This window comes from Paramacrobiotus metropolitanus, unplaced genomic scaffold (genome assembly GCF_019649055.1).
Source record: "Paramacrobiotus metropolitanus isolate TYO unplaced genomic scaffold, Prichtersi_v1.0 Parri_scaffold0000076, whole genome shotgun sequence".
Taxonomy (NCBI): domain Eukaryota; kingdom Metazoa; phylum Tardigrada; class Eutardigrada; order Parachela; family Macrobiotidae; genus Paramacrobiotus; species Paramacrobiotus metropolitanus.
The window spans coordinates 540,880-564,564 of record NW_026570296.1 but is presented as its reverse complement, the minus strand read 5'-3'; the positions used below and the strand labels follow the sequence as shown (position 1 = coordinate 564,564).

Genomic DNA, 23,685 nt, shown 5'->3' with positions numbered 1-23,685 from the left:
AGCAAAAGCTCCCGAAGCTCACAGCAAGGTGCACCAAATCCGTACAAAAAAGATTTGTACCCGTACTCACGTCCAGTTGGACATGAGCGGAACACTCGAGCGCCCAAGGCATTCGAGAAGAAGGATTCACGAGGCTCTGATAGTACTTATCAGAAGGCGCTCGAGTCAGTCGCTAACCAGGAAAGCTCCAGCGACGACCAGAAGCACACTCCCGCGTCTACGGCGGGAGGCAATCCGATGAACCAGAAAAAGGTCACCGGGGAGGAAATACCCACAGGAAAAAGTGTGGAACTAGTCGGAGCATCACAGTTGGATGCTACCACTATCGGAACTACTGAACAGGATAAAAATGTGAACCTGGTTCAGTCGGAAGCTGACAGGACAAAGGTCACAGAAATGGAATTGGCTGAACTGGGATTGGATGACCTTTCACTGCACGATAAGACTGTCGGTGATGACCTTTGGGCAACTCCGATGGTCTCAGACGAATCGAACGAATCATACTTCACAGATGACGAAGCGACGATGAATATGTCCTTCCAGACCGCGATGAAAGAAGCCGACCGTGCTGAAGGGATGACACCGTTTAAGGACATACCCGAGCACCTTATTGAAAGGACACAAACGGGAAAGGTCATCAATGTTAGACCGCCATCACCGAACAGTCCCACGTCAACTCTGAAGAGACGCGTGAAGGAGTTGGAAGAGGAACTCGAAGCCAAGGAAGGCCTAGTGACGAAGAGGAGACAGGAATATCAAAACCGGATAGGATCTCTGGATGCTCGTATCTATGAACTGGAGCAACAACAGGCCGATTTGGAAAGCGCAGCAGATGAATGGAAGATTAAATACGAGCGTCAAAAAGAACTCGCCGAGGAGTACCTGAAAATGGTTGATGACAGAGAAATGGAAGGTCATCTTGCGGTTAGCGAGCTGAACGAGAGTATGTCAGAAGAATCAGCCGAAAGGTCACGGCACTTAGCCGAATTGAAGGATGAATGCGACGTATTGAAACAAAAGGTCACGGAAGCTGAAGCTAAGAGTCACGAATACGCAACCAAACTCGCTGAGGCTACGCAACGGCTGCTGACAAATACAAACGAAGTGCTTAGGCTCAGAAACGAACTGAAACAGCGAGACGAGAGTATTGGCACCCTCCAGAAGGAATCACAGGACCATCAGAGAAGAGCCGACGACGCCGTCAAAGTGGCTAAGGACCTGCGTGATCTTACAGCCACCGAAGGCGCACGGTTGAGCAATGAAATAAGACAGGTCATGGAAGAGAACAAGGTGTTGAAAGAAAATATCGGAAAGGTTACCGAAGAGAATACCGAGTTGAAAGGAGCCGCTAAGACAATTGCCGAACAAGGCATGAGGTGGGAGCACGAGGCACACCTCTTGGACGTAAAGGTGACGGCGCTCGAACTGAAAGATAAGGAGTGGCAACAATCAGTCCACCAGAAGACGCAGGAGATTATCAAGCTCAACACGGAGCTGATTGATATGACCCAAACGGTGATGACAAGAGAAGATGAGGTCACCCAGACGAAAAACCAACTGAAAGCAGCAGTCGAGGAATACACGAAGTTGGAAAGGGATGTGACCCAGTTGGCGGAACACATTAAAAGGGTGGAGAATGACACTGAAAAGGTCATTCAGGAGAAGACTTTCCAACTCCACCAACATATGTTAAAGGTCAAGGAGGAGAATCAGAACTTGAAAACGGAGAAAGAGGAAGTCCAGTTGAAAGTCCGTCGCCTTGAGGATGAGAATAAGGCGCTTGTTATGTCCAATAAGCACAAAGATGAACAGCTTCTGCAATATGGAGTCAGGACTTCAACAGTGGAGTCGCCCCCGCCCAGTTATAGCAAGGCGCACGAAACGGGCACGGGCAAAAGTTTCCACTTCGAAATGCCACTACGAACCGGTACTGGCAAAGGAAGTGTCAAAAACGAAAGAAATGGCGAAAAGGTCATCGACGATAAAGAGCCGCCGTCGGAAAGTTACCCGCATATGGGTCGAGGTGACCCTTCACAGTTTCCCCCGCACATGGAAACAAATGTGTTCATTGATGAAGGACGATGGGACAGACCCCCCAGCCGGCAGGAGCGTCCAAGGAAATCCCGTTATGGAAAAGCGAAACGAAATCAAAGCGATGATGGAAGTAGTGAAGAAGACGATGACCAGAGAGCAGAAAATACAGCGGTGCAACTGACAAAAGCACTCAACTCGATGGCCAGGAAAACACCACTCATGACCTTTGACGGCAGTCGTGACACAGTGAGTGGGTGGACACGATTGGTGAAAGAAACCCAAAGGACTTATCAGTTGACAGACGACCAAGTCATGATTGAGATAGCCAGTGCAGTGAAAGGTCCTGCAAAAACATGGTTTGAAGGAGAAAAGGACATCGCAGCAGAAGATGGAACCGAATATTCAATAACTGAATGGATGGAGAAATTCAAAGATGAATATGGCGATAGAGACGAAGAAGTCTTAGGCTTACGTGAGGCCTACGCGAGGAAATTTGAACTCGGAAAGGAATCGCTTGACCAGTATTATCAGGCGATAATGCGCTTCAAAGCGAAGAGAATTATCACCGAAAAGCAAGCAGTCGGCTTCCTAATTGAAGGATGTAGAGGGGATAACGAACTCTACAAGGCATTGCGTATACAGAAGTGCAAGACGCCAACGGACGTGAAGGACTTCTTCCGACATTGGGCAACGGGAGAGGAAAGGTATAAGGCGCCGAAAGGTCAACGTAATCAGGAATACGTGACCATCCGCCAAGGCCAAGTTGAAAACGTGCCGCAACAGAGAATGGCAGCTGCGCCAGTCCAGCAGCCGGTGGAATACCGCAGGGAGGCTCCGGTGCAAGAGGTCACCAAAGAAGTGACCTTTATCGACAGTCAGACGGGACAGCCACTCACGTACGCAATGGTAGCTGCGATACAGGCGGCGGCTCAAGTGAGACCGATACCTCAGAATGTGGCCCCACCGGCACCACAGAATGTGGCCCCTTTGAACACTGGGTTACCACAACAAGGAATGGGTAACGGAAACTTTGGCGGAAACGGATACGGAAATGGAAATTGGAATGGAGGTCAGGGGAACTTCCAGAATCAAGGTCAAGGTCAAGGGAACTTCAGAGGGAATCAACAGCAAAACCAAGGGTCACGAACTGAGTTTAAGTTCCAGATGATTGATGGATGGGTGGCGAACAATGTGCAGATGTGCCAGTACTGTATGTATGGCAACCACCAGACTCAGGGATGTAAATTCGCCAACACACCACCGGAACAGAACCCAAACCTGTTTGCCTTCAACGAGTGGCAACGACTGCGCGGGCTCGGTGGTTGGCGCCAAGCGGTCGCAAATGGATATGACCTGATCACGCAATGGTACCAGGCGAAAGCGAACTTTCAGAATCAGCAAGGTAACGGGAACTATGGAAATGGAAATGGGGGCGGCCAAGGCGGCGGCTATCGCGGCGGTGGCTTCGGCCGCGGCGGCTTCAGAGGAAGGAACAGAGGCTATGGCCGCGGAAATTACAGAGGCGGTGGAAATGGAGGCGGAAACTACCAACAGGGTGGTGGCCAGCCAAACGGAGGTGGCCCAGTGAACGAGCAAGCACAAGGACATGTGCAGGGCGCGCAACAAGGTGGAGCGCCGGTTCAGGGAAACGGGCAAGATCAGTAGGCACCGGTGAGCCTACTGATCGACCCGACCCTAAACCACCGGATAAAAGGGAAATGTCACCACTGCAGAATGGTACTGCAGTGAATGTGACCACTGCGACGGCTATATGGATGCCGTCAGCGAAAAAGCAAAGTGGACCGGCTATATGGATGCCGCAACCACAAGAAACGGCTAGATGGATGCCGTCACAGCAAAGAGAAACGGCTATATGGATGCCGTCATCGCAAAAAGGAAATGGAACGGTTATAAGGATACCGTCACAGAATCAAAGGTCACCGCAGAATGGTACTGCGAGTGGAAACGTTCAAGTGGATAAAAGGTCACCGCAGAATGGTACTGCGAGTGGAAACGCGCAACGGGACCAAAGGTCACCGCAGAATGGTACTGCGAGTGGAAATTGTCGTGACGGTAGCGCGACACTGCAAGAAGTGCAGCAAAATGAAAGGTCACCGTATTGCAGCGAAAAAGTGTTAGCTGAACGCCGTGCATTACGTAATGCCAAGATTCAACAAGCTCTGTTAAACCAAAAGAAACCACAAACTGATACCGCAGAAGAAGTGGAAATGCACCACGAATGGTTTCGGAAACAGATAAATGACAAATCGAAAGACCAAAATTCACCACCGCAGAACGATACTGCGCAAGAGGAAAATGAGCAACACGCGAAATCCCGAAAATTTTTGGCAGCAAATGATAAGGCGAAGGAGCCAAGTTGCGATTGTTACGGGGAGCCAAAGCCAAAGTTTTGGAATTGTTCAGAAGACGAAGAAGAGAAGCGAATAAGGCAAGAATGGATTAAGCAGAATATCAACGTTATTAGTAAAGATGAAAGGTCACCTTCTGTTGGAAAAGTCCAAGTTAAAGGTCAAGGAGCGAGTGCGAATGCGAAAGGTCACGACGACAGCGTCGTGTTAAAAGGTCAAGAAACAGACTTGACACTGCGAACAGCGCAGCAAAAGAATGGCGAATTGGCACAACAGAACTCCGATGACTCACTTGTAGATGCAATAACGCTGCAACGGAAGGAAACCTGGCAAAAAGTGGCCTACAGACCGAATGGGAATCACGGGATGTGGATACCCGTAACGCCGAAGGCAAAGCAGAAAGCGCGAATGTCACAAGAGGATTACTGGGATATGCAACAGTTGCGAACGCAATGTGAAAGAAAGCGACTGGAAGAGTTGGTTACCGGGAAACCAGCGCAGGGGTCACCGAACCCAGTCCCAGCATTCAACGCAGAGGAATATAAGAAGACATGCGCTGACTGGAATCATTCACGTAATGCTCCGCCACAGGATAAACCGCCGAATTACGGAGAAAAAGTCCCCATACAAAAGCTGACAGGTGGCGGATTTGTCATGAAGCGCAACGAAAGGTCACAGGACTTAGCGAAAAATGAACAGAAAGGAAGGTCAAATGAAATGGCGCAAATGCAACAGAGTAGCACAGTTGAAAGGTCACGGGACTTATCGGAGGCGCTGAAAAAGGATGCCAATGACAAGTCACCAGCCTGAACAGACGGAATGTCTTCACAAATTGATCAGACGAAAACGAACAATGAAGTCTCCGCGAAGGTGATCGAATGGATGACCGAAAAGGGATATGACATGGTTACATATGAAAGGTCACCAGATGAGACGAAAGATAGCGAAGAAGACGAATTGAAACGAGCGGACCAAATAACAAGTGAAGTCATTGAGAAGCTGAGAGATAAACGAAATGAAAACCGTAAAGAGGAACTGATCCATCAAACGATAAATGAAGTGACTAAAGGTCACATGGATAGCACAAAAGCAAATGAGCAAGTGCAGAATGTGGAAAAGGTCACCGGTGATAAAATGGCTACAGAGAAGCGAACAAATAAAGAAAAGCCGCGAAAATATTACGATGTTCGGACTAACGTTCCACATAGGATTGATAAGCTGAGCGAGATACTGAAAGGTCATAGCACTCCAGCAAAAGGACAAGTGCTTTCCGATATGGATCCAGGACCAGTATCGCTTATCCCTGTGAAATGTAAGATTCACACCCTGAAGATTCAAAATGGAAAGTTACCAAAGAGAATTGAAGCATATACACACGAAGTGAAAGTGGGAGACATAAAGGTCAACGCAATGCTGGACACCGGCGCCGAGACGTCGCTGATCAGCAAACCGTTTTGCGAAAAGAATGGACTCCACATGCTTCCACTGCCACCAGACAGATTGGTGAAGATAAATGGAATTAGTGGAACGTCAGGATTCCTGGTGACGCATTACTGTGTAGCACCAGTGACCTTACGAAAGAAGACAAGCGAACATTCTTTCTACGTCCGACCGAAGTGTGACGACGTACAAGTCTTACTGGGATTTGACTTCTTGGAAAAGAAATTTGTACTAATGGATAACGAAGGTGAAGAAGAGAAAGAAGATGACCCAAAACCAGTCGCCAAAGTTCAAGTCGGAAAGGTCACCGAACTCGTAAAACAGGCGGGAAATGCTCAAACAGTTAACAAAACGCTAATCCCAGTACCAGAGGCACCGGGAAACGAAAAGAAAAAGGTGACGCGAAAAGAATTGTCACCATTTGAGCAGTTGCAAGTAATCCAGCAGGAGATCGAAAAGACATTAAATCGGACCTTGCTGACACAGAAGGGAAGAGAAAAGGTCATCCCAGTACCAGAGGCACCGGGAATGACAAAGGTGCAGCAGGAAGAAATTATCCCAGTACCAGAGGCACTGGAAACGAAAAAGGAAAATGGAAATGTCGAAAAAGTTATCCCAGTACCAGAGGCACTGGGAAAGGAAGACAAAAGGTCACCAGCAACTGAGAACTTGGAACGAGAGCGTAATTCGAACCTTTTCGAACCACGATCTGCTACCCAAAATGAAAGGCTACCAGATAAAGCCAAAGAGGAAGTAACAGAACGTGACTCTCAAAAGGAACCCTTTTTCGAACCACGACCTGCTACCGAAAGGTCACCAACGCTTGAAGAGATAATTGCCACACAGAAAGAAGCGGCAGTTGCAGCGAAACAATCGCTTGTGCCAGACATGGAGTGGGCAAAGCCTATCCCAGTACCAGAGGCACTGGGAATAAAGACGGCCAAAGTGGGGAAGGATAAAAAGAGTGAAAGGTTACGAGTTTTGAAACGAATAGTTGAAGAGCAACAGATGTTTACGAGCGAAATCCGCGACAAGGCACTCGAACAATTGAAAGGTCACCGAACAGAAAAAGAACCAGAGGTCATTGAAATATCCTCTGAGGATAAAAGCGTGACCCCAATCGAATGTGAGGAAGATACCACAGTACAGGAACAGGGTAAACCTGAAGCGAGTCAAAGGACATTAACTCCAGAAGAACGAACCGGGAGTTGTCACCACGGTTACTTTGAGGATCCGTGCAGAGTGCAACCACAATGGGAATGCGCGGAATGTTGTGAAAATGCCTCTCAAGATGACCCTTCAGAATGGCCAAGATGTAATGCCGCATTAGCAGACCTTAAAGGTCACGCCCAAAAGAAAGCGAAAAGCATCATGCGGACAAACGAAATGTGGAAACCACACATCGAACGGTATCATTGGAATAGATATCGAACGTGGTTGTCATGTGTGGAAAGTTTTATAATTGGAAGAGGCAGATGGCTAAACCATTGGTTGCAACGTGTCGAGAAAGGAATCCAAGATCCTCTCGATCCGGTAGCAACAGAAAGGAGATTTGAACGAGAGATAGAAGAAATGACCGAGGAAGGAGAAATGTGGGAAGAAGCGAGAGTTGATCTTTTCTGGGACTTCCGTGTGAACCACATGTATAAAGGTGAAGGGAGAACGATCATCTTCCCGGCAGGACTTGGTACACCTGTCTACGAATCACTTGAAGTGTACTACAACGCGTTAAAAGAGGGAAACGAAAAAGCATTCGAGAAATACTGGAAGAAATTCGAGGAAGAGATCCCCAAATTTGACGTAAAAGAAATGCGAGAACTACAGGTAACTCGGAAAAGAAGGTTACCGGGTTTGATGCAAAAGAAAAAGGTGACCTTTGCACCAGATCCAGATGGAGTGGACTACCCCGAACGAGGCGGTGATACATGGTGCATGTATGAAACGATTCCAAATGATGAATGGGTCACCGAAGAACTGATGGCAAACTGCATTTTCGTTGGTCCTAAACGACCTAAAGGTTACGAAACAGTTCAACAGGATGAAGCCGATAAAGGGACTCCCAAAGAAGCAGAGAAAGAGGAACCAATTAAAGAGATAGCCGAAGGACAATCGAATGAAACAGAAGAAAGTTCAAAGTCAGCTTTCGATATTGCGCAGATGTTAACGGATAGAGGTGAAATGTGGAAAAGGTTCAAAGAGGAAGTTGAAAGGATATCGAACGAGCAGCAAAACCCAGCAACTAAGGCAAAAAACGGGGAAAGGTCACTCGATAACGGTGAGGAATGCCCGCCGGTCGAGTTGACCGAAAAGCCATTAACGAGCCGCGAAGAAATAAATGAACTGGAAAAGTCAAAATCGGACGAAGAAAGGTCAAACTCCGACCAATCAGAAAGGTCACCAACGAGAATTCGAGTAGCAAGGAGTCACCCGAGAGTCGCTGCACGAACTGGGCGAAAGGCAAAAGAAGGGGACAAACCCCTGCTCAAAAATTCGAAAGCGAAAAAACTTAGCGATTCGCGAGAAAACGGAAGTGACCTTTCATCAGAAGATGAAGGAGTTGATGAGCGTCCACTCGAAAAGGCAAACAAAGGTCAAGCCACTGCACAAGAATATGAGAGCAGTAACTCCGACTCCGAGTGGACGAGTTCAAGTGATAATTCAACAACTTCGGAAGATTCAGGTGTAAGTGACCTTTCGGAGCAAGAGGATTTAATGGACTTGGATGAGGATGACGAAGTGGATGAAGAAAAAGAAAAGGATATTAAAGTCAGAAGACTGAAAGTGGAAAAAGCCAGAATGTCTAAAGACGTGATTAAAGTCTACAGCGACCAGAGAATCAAGTTGAAACCGTCAAACTGCACACGTGTAAAGGTCAAGATGGGAAAATATGCACCGGCTCAAAACAAGTTGATGTTTACACCGGTCCCACAAGTGGAAACTGAAGTGCAACCGTTGGCAGGAGTGACGGACCACAGGGGAAAATACTTCGAAATCGTCATCGCGAATCATAGTAGCAAATACCGAATCGTGAAGAAAAATCAGCTTCTCGGCTATGTTGAGCCGTATGAACATATGGAGAATGTAAAGGTCAACGCAGGGACAGTAAAGAACGTACTCGAAGACCCTGAGGTGGACGATACAACGAAAGCTGAACTTACAAAGATAATCGAAAACTTGAAATTGGGACCTGACCTTACCCAAGAGCAGAAAAACGACGTGTACAACGCATTCTGGGAATTCTGGAAGGTCTTACCCACATCAAAGAAACCGTATGGAGATGTGAAAGGGGTCACCCACGTAATCGATACGGGAGATGCGAAACCAGTAAAATGTAACCCGGCCAGAACGAGTTGGACAGGCCGTGAGTTTATAACGAAGCATATCGAAGAAATGTTGGCACAAGATGTAATTGAGCCGTCAGACGCTGAGTGGAGTTTCCCAGTCGTGCTGGCAGTAAAGAAAAACGGTGATGGAACAATGGGAACAAGATTTTGCGTCAATTACATCATGCTTAACAAGCTAACGAGAAAGAATAATTACCCGTTACCAAATCCGGATGAGTTGCTCGATGCATGCGCAGGCAACAAATATTACGGAAAAATGGATTTACAAAGTGGATTCTGGCAGATACCAATGGACCCAGCGTCAATCAATAAGACGACCTTTGTAACACAAGATGGAATGTATCGGTTTAAAAGAATGCCATTTGGAGTTTGCAACGGACCAGCAACATTTCAATTGTGTATGGATAAAGTTCTCTCGAAAGCGAAAAGAAAGGGTTGCGTTTTCGGGTACATTGACGACGTAATCTTCGCCGGAAAGACTTGGGCGATCTTCATGCAGAATCTGCGAAATGTCTTAATGAGTCTGGTTGAAGCGGGATTCACGATTAAACCAACCAAGTGTGAATTTGGAATGAGACAAATGGGATTCCTGGGTCACATACTCAGCGAAGATGGAATCAGAATGGATCCGGAAAAGGTCACCGCGGTCTCAGAATTCAAACGACCTCAAACGGAAAGGCAGTTAAGGTCATTCCTTGGACTGGCAAATTATTATCGCAAGTTCATAATGGGATACGCACAGAAGACCTGCCACCTATATGAGTTGCTGAGGCAAGATAAGCATGTGAAAAAGGACTGGACGAAGGTACATGAAGATGAATTCAACAGTTTGAAACAATTGTTATGTGAAGGTCCAGTACTAGCAAAGTTTGACCCCGCGAAACCGACCGTCATTGAATGCGACGCGAGTAAAGAAGGAATCGGAGCGGTGCTGTCACAAGATGGACATCCGATCGCGTACGCCAGTCGCGTTTTACATGGAGCCGAGAAAAATTACGGTGTAACGGAATGGGAGTGTCTGGCAGTTGTGTTCGCTGTCAGGAAATTCAAGCCGTACATTGATTACGCAGAATTCACCGTAAGGACGGATCATCAGGCGCTGACCAATCTGCTAAGGTCAGAGACGAACAAAGTTGGAATGAACCCGCGCTTGACAAGATGGGCAATGGCACTACAAGGCCACCAGTTTAAAATTGAATATAAACCGGGGAAATATTGCGACAATGCGGACGCGTTATCAAGAGCGCCAATTGAAGGCCCGACGTGTCACGAAGAGGAATTTGATGAGATTCCAAACTTCGAGGATTACAAGAAGGAATTTGACACGAAGGAACCAGCAATTGAAATTGGCCAGCTGTTCCTTACAGATGGTGGAACAGAGAGATAAACGCTTAAAGGTCATTTCAGCTACGGCGAATGAGTCGGCTGAAACTGAAGCTAATGTGAACCGTGTAAAAGTTGGTTACCCACCGTTAGCGACTTAAAGGTCACCGGACTTGACGCGGAATCCAAGATGCAGAATGGAAAGGTCATGGAACTTGATGAAGCAGCGGAGAATAAAGATGACCTTTGGGAAACGGACAAAGTTACACAAGCATTGAATGAGTGTCCGATTGCTGCTGAGATTCCCAAAACAGACGAAAAAGAGGTATAAGCCGTTACCACGCTGTAAGGTCATCAGAGACTGGAACGAACTCAGTACAGCGACAGTCCGCATCGTTAACCTGCAAGGTGATGAAGAAGAAGTGGATGACTCGAACTTACAACTGCGAAACAAACAGTTGAAAGATCCTCATCTGGCAATGATTATAGATGAATTGGAACATCTACCAGATGCGGAAACAAGATCGAAATTCGAAGTTCATTATCAGTTATGGAACGGCATATTATACCGAGTCAAGGATAAAAATGGAAAACTTGAAAGGTCATATGTCGTACCGTTGTCAATGCGAAGAGCGATAATCCACGCATTGCATGATGAGAAAGCAGCGGGTCATTTGGGATTTGAAAAGACATTGTCAGCAATAAGATTACGGTATTATTGGGATCGAATGAGTACCGATGTGAAGAATTACATACTCGCGTGCCAAGGTTGCCAGTTCCGCAAGACACCAAGAAAATGCCCACCTGGAAAATTACAAGAAATTAAAGTTGGACATCCGTTCTTCCGAGTGTACGCTGATCTGAAAGGACCGTTGTTACCGACGAAGAAACGTGGATACAAGTATATAGCGGTATTCATCGACCAACTGACGAAATATGTGATTGCGGTACCAATGAAAACGGCGACGGCTAAAGAATTCGCTAAAGTGTTCGTGAAGCACGTGATACTGGTACACGGTGCACCGCACATCCTTCATACGGATCGCGGACGACACTTTACAGCTGAAGTATTGGCAAAGGTCACCAATGTGTTTAAAATTAAACACACATTTGGAACGGCGTATCACCCAGAAGGTCAAGGCCAAGTGGAGAGACAGATGCAGACGATTGCTGATGGCTTGGCGCAATACCTAAAAGCGGAAATGAAGAAAGTTTAACAAGTATCTCCCATATGTTATTTCGGCGATGAACAGAGTCGTACACGCCACAACGGGATATTCAGCATACTATATGCTACACGGCAGAGAAATGACAATGCCGGAAGATGTGGTTACAAAAACGAATATACCCGATGATTACGGAACTCCAGACGAATGGGTGGAGACCATGAAAAGAACTTGACCTTGCCGAAGAAGTGGCACGGATGTAATATCAAAGACGCTTATGAGAAGAACGCGAGATTTACAAGAAGTCGAACCGAACTTTAAAGTGGGAGATTTCGTATTGATACGGATACCAAAAGACACGAAACAAGGGAAAAGAAAACCAATCGGACTTTAAGTCGAAATACGATAAAGTGTGGAAGATTCTCAGTTTCCCGCGACCAAACGAAGCCGAAGTCATTGAGCAGAACCCGAAGAAGGAAGCAGACTTGAAGGTGGTTTCGATCGACCGGTTGAAACCATGGCACCTCCATTACCAGATGAGGAAAGGCAATAGAGCGTACTCAAAAGACTTGGAAAATCTTTTTCGAACCACCTCTGCTATCCGAAACTGAAAGCTAACGGAAAGATGACGACTCAGGCGGGTCCGAAAATGACTCAGTTACACAACAGAAGTCATTTTCGAACCACCTCCGCTACCTGAAATGGGAGAAGGTCAAACGAATGGGTTAAACGGAGATAAACCGAAGCAGAAGAAAGGAAGGAAAAGGAAAGAGGACAAAGACTTTGAAACTGCAGTCACAATTGTTGAACGCAGAAGCTGGTAATTTGGCAGAAAGGTCACTGGAAAGATAACGAACCGAGCTCAAAGTACCAGAGCGTTCCTCCAAAAGGACTTGCAACAATCCTTTTCGAACCACGCACTGCTACCGCAGATAAAGATGACCTTTGAAACAGCGAACGGACGCTGAGATATCAGAGCGTAACCCGAATTTTTTCGAACCACGCACTGCTACCGGCGATGAGAATGACCTCATACAAAAGAGAAGAGGAGATAGAAGCGGTCAAATCAAAAGCTGAACAATTGGGCCGTGATATAGCGAAAGCAATTAACGAGCGGAAAGTCAAACAGAAGAAGAAACCAACTCCTACGGACTATTGACCCAAAAAGGCGAACCTGAGGATGCAGCCGAGAAAGAACTCTTGATCGGATAACTAAAGGACGAGAGAACAAATAACCACATAGACATAAATAAGGGGTCACACTTAATTAAAAATAGGAGTTGGAAGGCAAAAGAAAGGTCACCACTGTGCAAAAGCTAACCTTTATTGTTTCGTTTTATAGAAGGTAAGCACAGTTAATGGACAGATTGGAACGACAAAACTCGGATAATTCAGACTCGGAAAGTATCGGAAACCCACTAAAAGCATCACACCTATAAGAATGGAAGGTGAATACGGTTATGACACTTCATATGGTGAAGGATCGACGTCGTCAGTGGGAACGGCTCAGAAATGAACTCGAACAAGTCAAGGAGGTTACTATGGCGGCCAGGGATATTACGTATCACGATCCAGGACAGCAGACGAGTTATCAGGACACGGTTAACTGGGTGCACCACGGCTCACCTGCCGGAACCCAGTATTCGGGACAAGCAACGGCGCCCCTTATCAACCGTATCCAGGATCGTATACCCCACCGATGGGACCACCACAAGTAATGATGGGACCGGCAAGAATGTTGATGCCGCCACCGCAAAAATAAAAGTATAGTGTTCCAATATCTTTGTGATTTGTGGAAAATATTCAACGCAGTAATGGAGTGGCTGATTAAGCAATAAATTGTAAATTTATAAATAGGTTTATTCCTCTCTTTTAACTTTTTCTTGTGGTTTGCAAAACTACTTATAAATTTATTTAAAAGTTTATTTTTTATTGGAGATTTTGAAAATCTCTAGTTTTTTTAACTTAAAACTTTACCAGATTATAATAGCCGGGATAATCATTAATAAAAAAATTATATATCATTTTTTTTCTTCTTCTTTTTTTTTTTTTCACTTGTTTTTTATATTTTTTGATTCTTATTCATATGGTTAATACGCGGATATAATTAAAAATTTCTAGTACTGAAATAAACACAAATCTTAGTAAAATAATAAAAAATCTTATTGATACACAGAAGTAAAATATTACTACTTTAATTAAAAATCTTGGTGAAGGAGGAATTCTTCTTGCAATTATTAATATCATAAAAATAATTATTTTTTTATTTATTATTAAGGTTTTGTTTTCTCAAGTTATAAAATTAATGAACAGACTCATCAATAACATATAGTATAAAAAAAAAAATTGAGATATAAAAGGTAGAAAAAGTGTCAATAAGATTCATCCATTATTGGATACTCTTGAAAAAATTAAAATTTGTTTTACGTTATGTTGAATTATATTGTGAATGTTTCCAATAAATAACGTTATAACTATAAAAAAAAAAAAAATATTCTTTTATTTATTTTAGTAAGTAATAAAATAATTAATATATTAAATTTTTTTTTAAATTATATTAATATATCTTCATTGTGTTTTAAATTAATTAATAAAAAACTGTAAAAAAATAAAAAGTTAAAAGATTTTTTTCCTTGGAGAGAAGGACTAAAAGCATCAACACCTATAAGAATGGAAGGTGAATACGGTTATGACACTTCATATGGTGAAGGATCAACGTCGTCAGTGGGAACGGCTCAGAATGAACCTGGAACAAGTCAAGGAGGTTACTATGGCGGCCAGGGATATTACGTGTATCACGATCCAGGACAGCAGACGAGTTATCAGGACACGGTTAACTGGGTGCACCACGGCTCACCTGCCGGAACCCAGTATTCGGGACAAGCAACGGGCGCCCCTTATCAACCGTATCCAGGATCGTATACCCCACCGATGGGACCACCACAAGTAATGATGGGACCGGCAAGAATGTTGATGCCGCCACCGCAACAGACCACACCGAGTCGATTTATGGGACATGGTGGATTCAGCGGAACTCCACCGCGATCACAAAGGTCATCTCCGATACTACCGCCTTTTCCGGAGACGGGAGGCTTGGCACTATCGGACATAGGAGCGCCTCGCATGAGGACACCGCAGCAACTGGGTGTGCAGCGTCTCCATCGCAATTCGCCAAACAGAGGAAATAGGCGACCGAGAGGAATTTTACCGTCACTGGGGCCTAACTTGGACGAGACTGGACCAGACGGATTACGACTTACGCCCCCAGGTGAACCTTCAATACATGCATACGCACCGAAACTCCCTTTGGATTTGAGCGAAAACGATGCACGCTTAAATATGATTCCGGATAAGGACGACAAACTGACAGAAAAGGATTTAGAAGCTATCCGGGAATTAAACCGAAAGTGTCGTGAACTTTACCGAATTCATATGCGAGTTGAAGATGAACACGCATGGTATGGAAAGCTGATTAGCCTGGAAGCTGTCATCAAACCATGTCATATCGCACTGAAGGAAAAGACGAAACTGATCGAAAAAGAGCGCAGGGAATACGCGATAAAAGTTGCGTCGATGTGGCAATACCATCCGTCGCTAAACGGTAGACCATGGCCTTCGACTATCGAAAAGATCCTTCGATATCTCAAGGTGTTCCCAGAAACAAGACAGACACCGACTACCAGCGTCGCGGGACCATCTAAACCCAGAGCTGAAAAAGATGCCCCGGTTGATGAAATGACGGACGAGGACCTTTTGGCCACAAAGCAGAGGATTGATGCCGTATTAACGGAACGAGCAGAAAGGTCACGGGCCAGCTCGGTTGCAGGATCAGGACGTGGACGTACTAGCTCGGTCACAGAACCATCCAGTGGCACCACGAAGAGTGGAAAAAGAGTGAGATCACCGACGACAAGCCCAAAAGAAACTGATAAGAAAGGGCAGCGAACAAAGAGGCCCACAGAAAGCAAAGCAACACCAGCAGAGCCGGCAAAGCCACAAGGCGCAGTTCCAGTGGGTAGAAAGAGCGCGCCACCCACACCAGCTGGAACAGAAGGTCAGATTCGATTCCCGAAGTGTAGAAGTTTCACGGCCAAGTACACTGGGGAAGATCATAAAGAACGAAAGGTCACTGCACGAATAGTCGATAAGAAAACGAACAAAGAGATCGACTCGTATAATCCCCTCGCGGATAGGTCAGTCAAGGATGCCATTGGGAAAGAGTCAAAAACGATAGTCAATGAGGCGCTACAGTTTATTCCTCCAGAAGAACGTCATAACCCAAGAGTTATCGTTCAGATGATGAAGCACGTGGTATCCAAAGTTGCAACCGAAGAAGATGCATGGATCCGCATCAAAGTGGGCACAGATGATGACCACTTGGCATATACATACACAACGGACGGCAAACTGTTGATCAAAAAGAGAACTCGCTCAAAACCGACGGCGGACCTAGATCCGAAGAAACGATCGTCAGATGATTATGAGTCGGTCCCGAGGTATACAGAGGCGACAAGCAGAAAGGTCACCCTCAGACTTTTCGCTGACAATGGAGAAGCTACGGAAACCATAACTGCGGTGATAGTTGACCCAATAACAGGAGACCCGGTCCCATATGCCCCATGGGATGTATCAGAAGAGAGCGCCCGAAATGCGAATCAGGCAGCTATCGACCAGCTATGGGATCTGATACCTGAAAGCGACCGAAAAGATGCCGTGGTTCAAGCAAGCACACTCATCAGCATGATGCGGCATCGAGCGGAGATCGATGGAGCACATTTCCGACTCACAAGACGAATGGAAGATGGAACGTACAAAACGGTATTTTACGACGCTAAGAAGAACCCTTTGTGGGAGGTCGCCTCACAGGGATCTCCGAAAGAGACCAGACACTTGGAAATTCATCCCCCGGCACAAGAAGGCGGAGCCGGAGAGACGGAAGAGGCGCAGGGCACGTCGGCAAATATAACCGAAACAGGAGGGGCCAGACGTTCGCTACAAAGAGTACTTGAGATTGCCCAAGGAAGTCACGAGCACCTTCAGTGTGATGAACCAAACTGTGCCTATTGTAATCCACCTGGTGACGACGAACCAGAGTCGGAAGACGAGGACCCACCTGAGGAAGAAGGCTCAGACGAAGAAATGGCCGACAAACATAAAAAGCCCTCGAAAGTGAAGCCCTCAAAAGTCAAACCGAGAAAAGCGCCTAGATTGGAAGAGGCCATGAACCGTGACAAGGTCAAGAAAGGCGATTTTCTCAAGAAACGACGGGAGGAAGAAGATAAGAAGAAACGACAGGAGGAAGAAGATAAGAAGAAGAAGAGCGGTGACGAAAGCGATAGCACAAGCACCGGGAAGAAGAAAAGAGATGAACCAGCGTCGCATGATGTTGAGATATTGGACGAGTCAGTTGGTGAAGTTGAAGAAAGGTCATCGACACCTACGAAGTCAAAGAAAGTTATTCAATCGGCTACAGCAGAGCCATCAAAACTCAAAGGAAAGGTCATAGCGGTGAAACAAGCTGTCCCCATTGTCATTTCCGCATCCACGCCAAAAGAGCGCAAGGACAAACAGATTCGCGAAAAAGCGAAACGGGAGACGTCGCGTGAATCGGAGGCATCGGAAGTGAGCCTTCCAAGCACTTCGACGGTCAGTGCAAGGTCACACACAGATTCGAAAACGACACGATCAAGGACTACTGAGCCAAGAAGCTTAGCGGAAGCTCTGGATAAAGGGAAAAAAGCAAAGAGCGAACCCGTTAAGACCAAAGGAAAGGGCAAGACAGCCATAAAAGTCGACGCAATGGCAATGATCAATTACACTGAACCAGACGGGGAGAGTGAACTGGACTTCACCTCGGATGAAGAATTTGATGGCCCAGATGATGATAATTTGAACACGGTCGATGAAATAATCAAAGCGTATAACGGAGCGGAGAAGAATTTCACACGAATAAGAACAGCATCGGTAACATCGAAATTCAAAGCGGGCCTGAAGACATATCTGAAGAAACAACATCGTAGCTTCACTAAACAAAAGTTCGATGTCGTGTTGGAATTCGCGCGGAACGCAGGAAAACTCATACAGAAGCACCCGAGTTTTTCGTATGAGGCCAAGTTGTTCAGACCAGCCAGTTCGGATAAGGCGCTGACAACTCCGAATGAAGCGGTCCCAATGCGAGTAGAAAGGGCAATCGCGGGAATGACAAGCCCATTAGGGTCAACGAGTCACCGGATTAGCCAATACATCAACGCAGTTTGGAACGACGGAAATGGAATGATAAAGGAGATCGACACGGCAACCGAGCGCGTATTGCCAAAGTTGATTAAACAGAACGTCCTTGCCACGACAAACGCACATAAAGGACACCCGATCCGATACACGAGAGTTGGTCTAATACCACCGGAAAGACAGATCCACTGTAATATGTCCGACAGTCAGGACATGGAAAAGGTCACAGTTTCATCGAAGACAAAAGGCCCAATGGATTCGGAATCGGAAAGCGACGATGACGCTACTATAACGGCTCCTTCTGGACTTACGACAGAAAAAGATGAACAGTCAAAAGGTCCGAAGACATCTGAAACTACCGCAGAAGTTCAACCGAAAGGTCATGAGGCTTCAGACAAACGGGAGAAAGAAAAGGTCATGCTCCCGATGGATAAGGCAGCGGCAGAAGCTGAAGCGGATTCGGCACGACAGGTGTTTCATAAATCACTGTTCATACCATTAAAGGAGGTCTTTGAGAAGGAACGATCGAAATCGGTCGGCGATCTAAAAGGTCAAGAGACTTTGCCGCAAGAGGAGAAGAAGACAGCCGAACCAAAATCGGCGGGGTCATCATCAGGATCATTGGCAAAGCTGAGGATCGACGAGACAGCGACGGCTGACCCAACGGACTCGACATCCTCCCAGAAAAGTAGCGGTACACCGGCAAAGGAGGCTACAGATTACATGTTAGGGCCGGCATTGGACGTGAATAATCGTACATGGAACGAAGTCCAGAACGCGCTCCAGATCATCCGAGAAAAAGAGATGCTTGGTACAGATCTGAAGAGACAAGTGGCAATAAATTCAAACGGAAGGTCGTCACTTAACATGACTGAACGAGTCTTGAAACGAGCTTATAAGGAAGGAAAGTTGGGATGTAAATATAACAAGGACAACAAAGTCGTCTACTACCTTCCGAAACAGGGCACGGAACGAACGCCCAGACTGAAAATGGAACTGGAGGCCTGGAAGATAGCCATCACAGATGTGGCTCTGGACGCCATTGGCGGTACCAATGGCGCGTCATGGAATGACCTTTCGAACTTCATGGCCGTCAATTACGAATTGGGAGATTTGAATATTGAAAGCGATAAAGAGTGGATTAAGAATGCCGTTGAAGCCTTGATCGCGGACGAAGTGCTTCATATTAAGCTAGATGGCCGAATCGATTTCAAGCCGTATAAACCATCGACGAAAGAATCCGAGTGAACTAATCGAGTGTAATATGCAGCGAGTAATGAACCCTGCATATTACAGAAAAAGCATAAAACAGTTTAAAACGAAAGAGAAAAGCGTTACGAAAGGTCAACTGAAAGCAGTACTAGGACTAATAGAAAAGGTCACAGTAGTCAGAGAGTACTGATAACGTGAGAAAGGTCACCACGTTACAGTGATAGAAAAGGCAGCAGGAGCTAGGAAAGTCTCAGCTCAGTAACGGAATAGGCGTAAAAATGATAGAAAAGCCTTGATATGGATAGGAAATGGAAAGGATTAACGTGGAGAAGTTAATATGACGGATTGTTTTATAATTACAGATTGAAGCGGAAAAATGGCACAGAAAGGTCAAGCCACTCCTAAACGTACGGGAACGGCGGCAGACATCGATCAGTTTACGGGCTATAATCCGAAATGTCCGGACTGCTTAAGGAACAACAAAAAGGTTGATAAGAAATTCCCTTGCTACACTTGTATTCACAAGCTGGAAGACCCACATGCCGTCACGCTTGTTGGGATCATGGAAGCGAAACGAGGGAACTTGGACGTTTTTCGAAATCTCATTACGGCAGCATCCCAGTGGAAGAGCGAATGCTACTCGAGGATCGCTACCGGGAAGCGATCCGGAACAACGAACCTGGTTGGGATGACACCTTGGAACCGTTGAAGTGTCCACAGACAGACGCGTATCGGAGGAAATTCGAAGAGGACCAGGAGAAGATGCGAGTTCAGCAAATGGAAGACGAACTCCGCGCGAAAATTAATGCGGAAAATAAGAGGGCAAGCGAACAGGCCGCACGAGAGGCGTTGCCCAGTACGTCAGGTTTAGCTGCACCCACGGGCATGGCCAGCCTTAATGAAGACGAAATGCAACTCGTACGACAGTCGCTTATCATTCAAATTGAAACGTTAACGAAAGATCCAGCTGCTATGTCAGACGAGGTATTCAAAATGCTGTTGCGGGAGAAGAAACGACTTCAAGACGGGTTCGCGCCGGCACCCTACATAAAGAAGGAAGTCGAAAGACGTATGGATGACCTACGTAAATCTCGCCGAACTGAAAGCGATGTGCTGCAAGCACTCAGAAGTTTTAAACGGGACGAAGGTTTCATTCGACCTCGATCGCCTCCGCATAGAGAAAGGTCACGCGGACATTCACGTGAACATGAACGGGTTTCTGAAAGACGAAGCGAAAGGTCACGTGAACACTCTCGTGAAAGGACACGTGACTACCACAGTGAAAGGTCACGCGAACGCTCTCGCGACAGGGATTACCGTGGCGGAAGAGGATGGGTACGCCACGGCGATGAAGTAACAGAGATGAGCATTCAGAGGAAGATCGATACAACGAAGTTATTGGCAGCGACCAGAGAACGTGAAGAAAAACGGCGTGCGGAGACATTCCGTACAGAACCTGAAAAGGAAGGACATCAGGTGCCGACGGAAGTTGCTTTCCGTAATCGTAACGTCAGGATGTCAACACCCGAAAGGTCATGGGATAAAAGACGCGAACATACGCGAAATCGAACGCCTGACCCACGCGATAAAAGATGGCAACAGAGGGCTGCATTCTACGCGACCTTTGACTCGGGCGCAAGTAAAAGGTCATCGAGTGCGGAGAGGGAAGATACACCCCCAAAATATCAGCGAATGGAGTCAACAGTTCACGTAGTGGATCCCATCGTGAGTACCGTACAAGAAGATGACGCGATGGAAGGCACTGGCTCAGTTGTCGAAACCACGTCTCAAGAGAATGTGACTCACCGACGAAATGTAATCTTGGATAGTGACCTTCAACCGGCTTCATCGACGAGTAATGAACCGTCGCAGCCAGCATCAGCAGACCGACGCGAACTGGAAGGTCAAGGCGAACCGGATAATCGTCGCCAAGGTGATCAGCGATTAAACTCCAGATTTAATAACCGACAACCAGAAAGTATTGACATGGAATACAAGACGACTGATATCGATGAGCAAACGGTCGAAATTTGTCGATACTTTGGACTTGAGCCGGATTCGGTTGAAGCCAACAAAATTGGCACAATTCTGCGACAGCTGAGTCATTTCTTACTCGACTCGGGTTACGCGAAAGAAATTAAAGAGGGAGTGGAACAAGGACTTTTTCGCCGGTTATTCATCCACCGCGACTCGGTACGGGACTGTTATCTCCCTATCAGACAGAATGGGCTACACAGCTTAGTGGATTTGAACTTATTGGATGTACCATTGGATACAACTGACCCAATCGGAATGACACAGTTTTATTATCGCGATTATCCTGAACGGCAGGAATATGTGGCTCAGTTTGTTCTACGCTACGTGAATCCGGCTTTCAAGTTGCTCGCAGCCAGAGCATCAGTAGGACTTCAGGTGGATCCGAAAGACTATGCCGCAAAAAGGATGGGGCAAAAGGTCTTTGCTGCACGACTGGCACATTACAAGACACAGAACCAGCTGGTATCGAATACGATGAGAGACGATATCCCACCGTTTTTCCGACCTCACGTCGCTAAATTGGGACAACCGTTGGAACACATCAGCATAGCCCATAATGCTCGGAAGGCGCTGAAGAAATGTAAGACACGGATGGAAAAGGGCAACTTGACACAGCGCCATGCCTCCCAAGTTGAAGAGAGGATCAATAAGATCAAAGATTCTCTAGGAAGTGACTAAGTGGAACCGGTAGACGGAGTCGAGACTTACATTGATGAATTCTTGGTGAAGAAAAGTGACCGTCGTCCGGAACGTGCTCCTAACCAGATGGGACGACGTGGTATACGGAACCAGCAACTCCGAGATAATCTCGCTGACGTACAACGGCGACTGGCAGCTGACCCTAATAACCGAAGACTGCGGTTAGAGGAGAACGACGCACGGCACCAACTTGAGAGAGTTAAGCGAAGCCGCCAAGGAAAGGTCGTGGCCAGCGCCATGTTGACCCGGTAAAGGTCATGGAAGTTGACTCGACGGAACCAGTTGACCGAACTTCCGATCGAAACCAACCGGAAAGCGCTAAGAAACGCCCGCCGAGAGATGGTGAGGGCGATTCAAATGAAATGGAATAGTGTTGACCTTTAGGATCACACTATTGAAAGGACGTCTACGGCATTTTGTCGGTACGTCACAAAAATGAAAAACGGTGTTGTATAAAGGGCGTGATATGTGACATGTTAACATTAATTGTATTTGTGTATTTGTCGTTTGCAGCATTTATAGCACAGAATTGCCTAAAGAAATCATGTGGAATACTATTGGGGTTGAAATTGATTCGGTCTATAAAGCCGGCCCCAAGGGAGCAGTTACGGCAGTTAGCCGGCTCTCCTCCTTACGCGATTCAGTGTTATAAATTGACAAGAGAAACTACGGTAATCAAGCCGGATCTCTTGAATACGAAACGGGGCCATAAGCGGCGAAAAATAGAAAGACAACAGGTGGAATATTGATGAGGTTAACTTAATGCGGCAATCAGCCGGCCTCATTAGAGTCGTTACGGTAAACTGCGCCGGCACTCTTTTTAAGCGATTCAGTGTCAAAATTAAAACGAGAAAAACTACGGTAATCAAGCCGGATCTCTCGTAATAACGTAAGCCACAAGCGGCGAACAAGAGTAAAAGATTAAATGTGGAAATTTCATGGGGTAAACTCAATGCGGTAACTAGCCGGCCCCATCAGAAATGTTACGGTAAACTTTGCCGGCACTCTGGCCGCTCGAGGCTCGTTGAAGTTGGATGTGCGACGGAAAGGTCAAACTGCAAGTTTCACCAGGGAGGCAAGCGAAGAAGTGCTTGAAGGCCGCAGAAAATTGGCTAAGTTCCTCCATGACCTTTAATGGAAGTTTTGAAGAGAAGCTGGATGACCTTTGGGATCATCAATTGCCCAACAGAGTCACCGGTAACGGATTTCAAGTCGCATGACCTTTGGGACCATTAACCCAAAACGAGTCGCACATCTCAACAAAGGATGACCTTTACTAGGGAGGAAGCGAACTACGCTTGTCTTCATTGACGTCCCTCCATGACCTTTATTGGATCTCATTTTGAAGTCGTACGAATGATACGCACCAGATTCCAAAGATTGAAGCAGTATTCCTAAGTCGCACCTGATTCTCAAGCGGATTGTGATGGAAAGTCGCATTATGGATGCGCAGGATTGCTCAACAGAGCGGAATGGGCCAATGTGCGGCAAACGGTGGACAGGACCTGTGACCTTTGCGAGTCAGAAATGGAGGATCCTAGTCTACAATTTGATTAATACTTTTGTTGATCTGTTACTGTTGATCTGTTCCTAATGATTTGATAGTATTCTTATAATTGGATTTCTTTATTTCACATTGTATTAAATGGAATTGTGCCTTTACGTAATTGATGTGATAAAATGGATTAAGAGAATTTGATGTTTTTGAGCACGCACAGACACTGGCGACCTTCGTCTTTTCGTGGATTCGGGAGTGTGTCCAGCCTCACAGGAGCTCGGCATCCCCCCAGAGGCATGTGAGACGAGGCTTCACTAGCGTTCACGCCCGTGGCG

The 23,685-nt window shown here is 46.3% G+C and overlaps 1 protein-coding gene across 2 annotated transcripts in view; it reads left to right on the top strand.

Annotated features, from left to right (window-relative positions):
- The window catches only part of LOC129595281 (serine/threonine-protein kinase fray2-like), a 90,810-nt gene extending 68,760 nt beyond the window's left edge, over positions 1-22,050 (top strand). For both annotated transcript variants that reach the window (XM_055492233.1, XM_055492232.1), the window contains exon 2: positions 19,479-22,050. In XM_055492233.1, the coding sequence (XP_055348208.1) occupies positions 19,750-21,831 (2,082 nt within the window). In that variant the 5' untranslated portion in view covers positions 19,479-19,749 and the 3' untranslated portion in view covers positions 21,832-22,050. The remainder of the gene's footprint in view (positions 1-19,478) is intronic.
- The last annotated feature ends 1,635 nt before the right edge of the window (positions 22,051-23,685 follow it).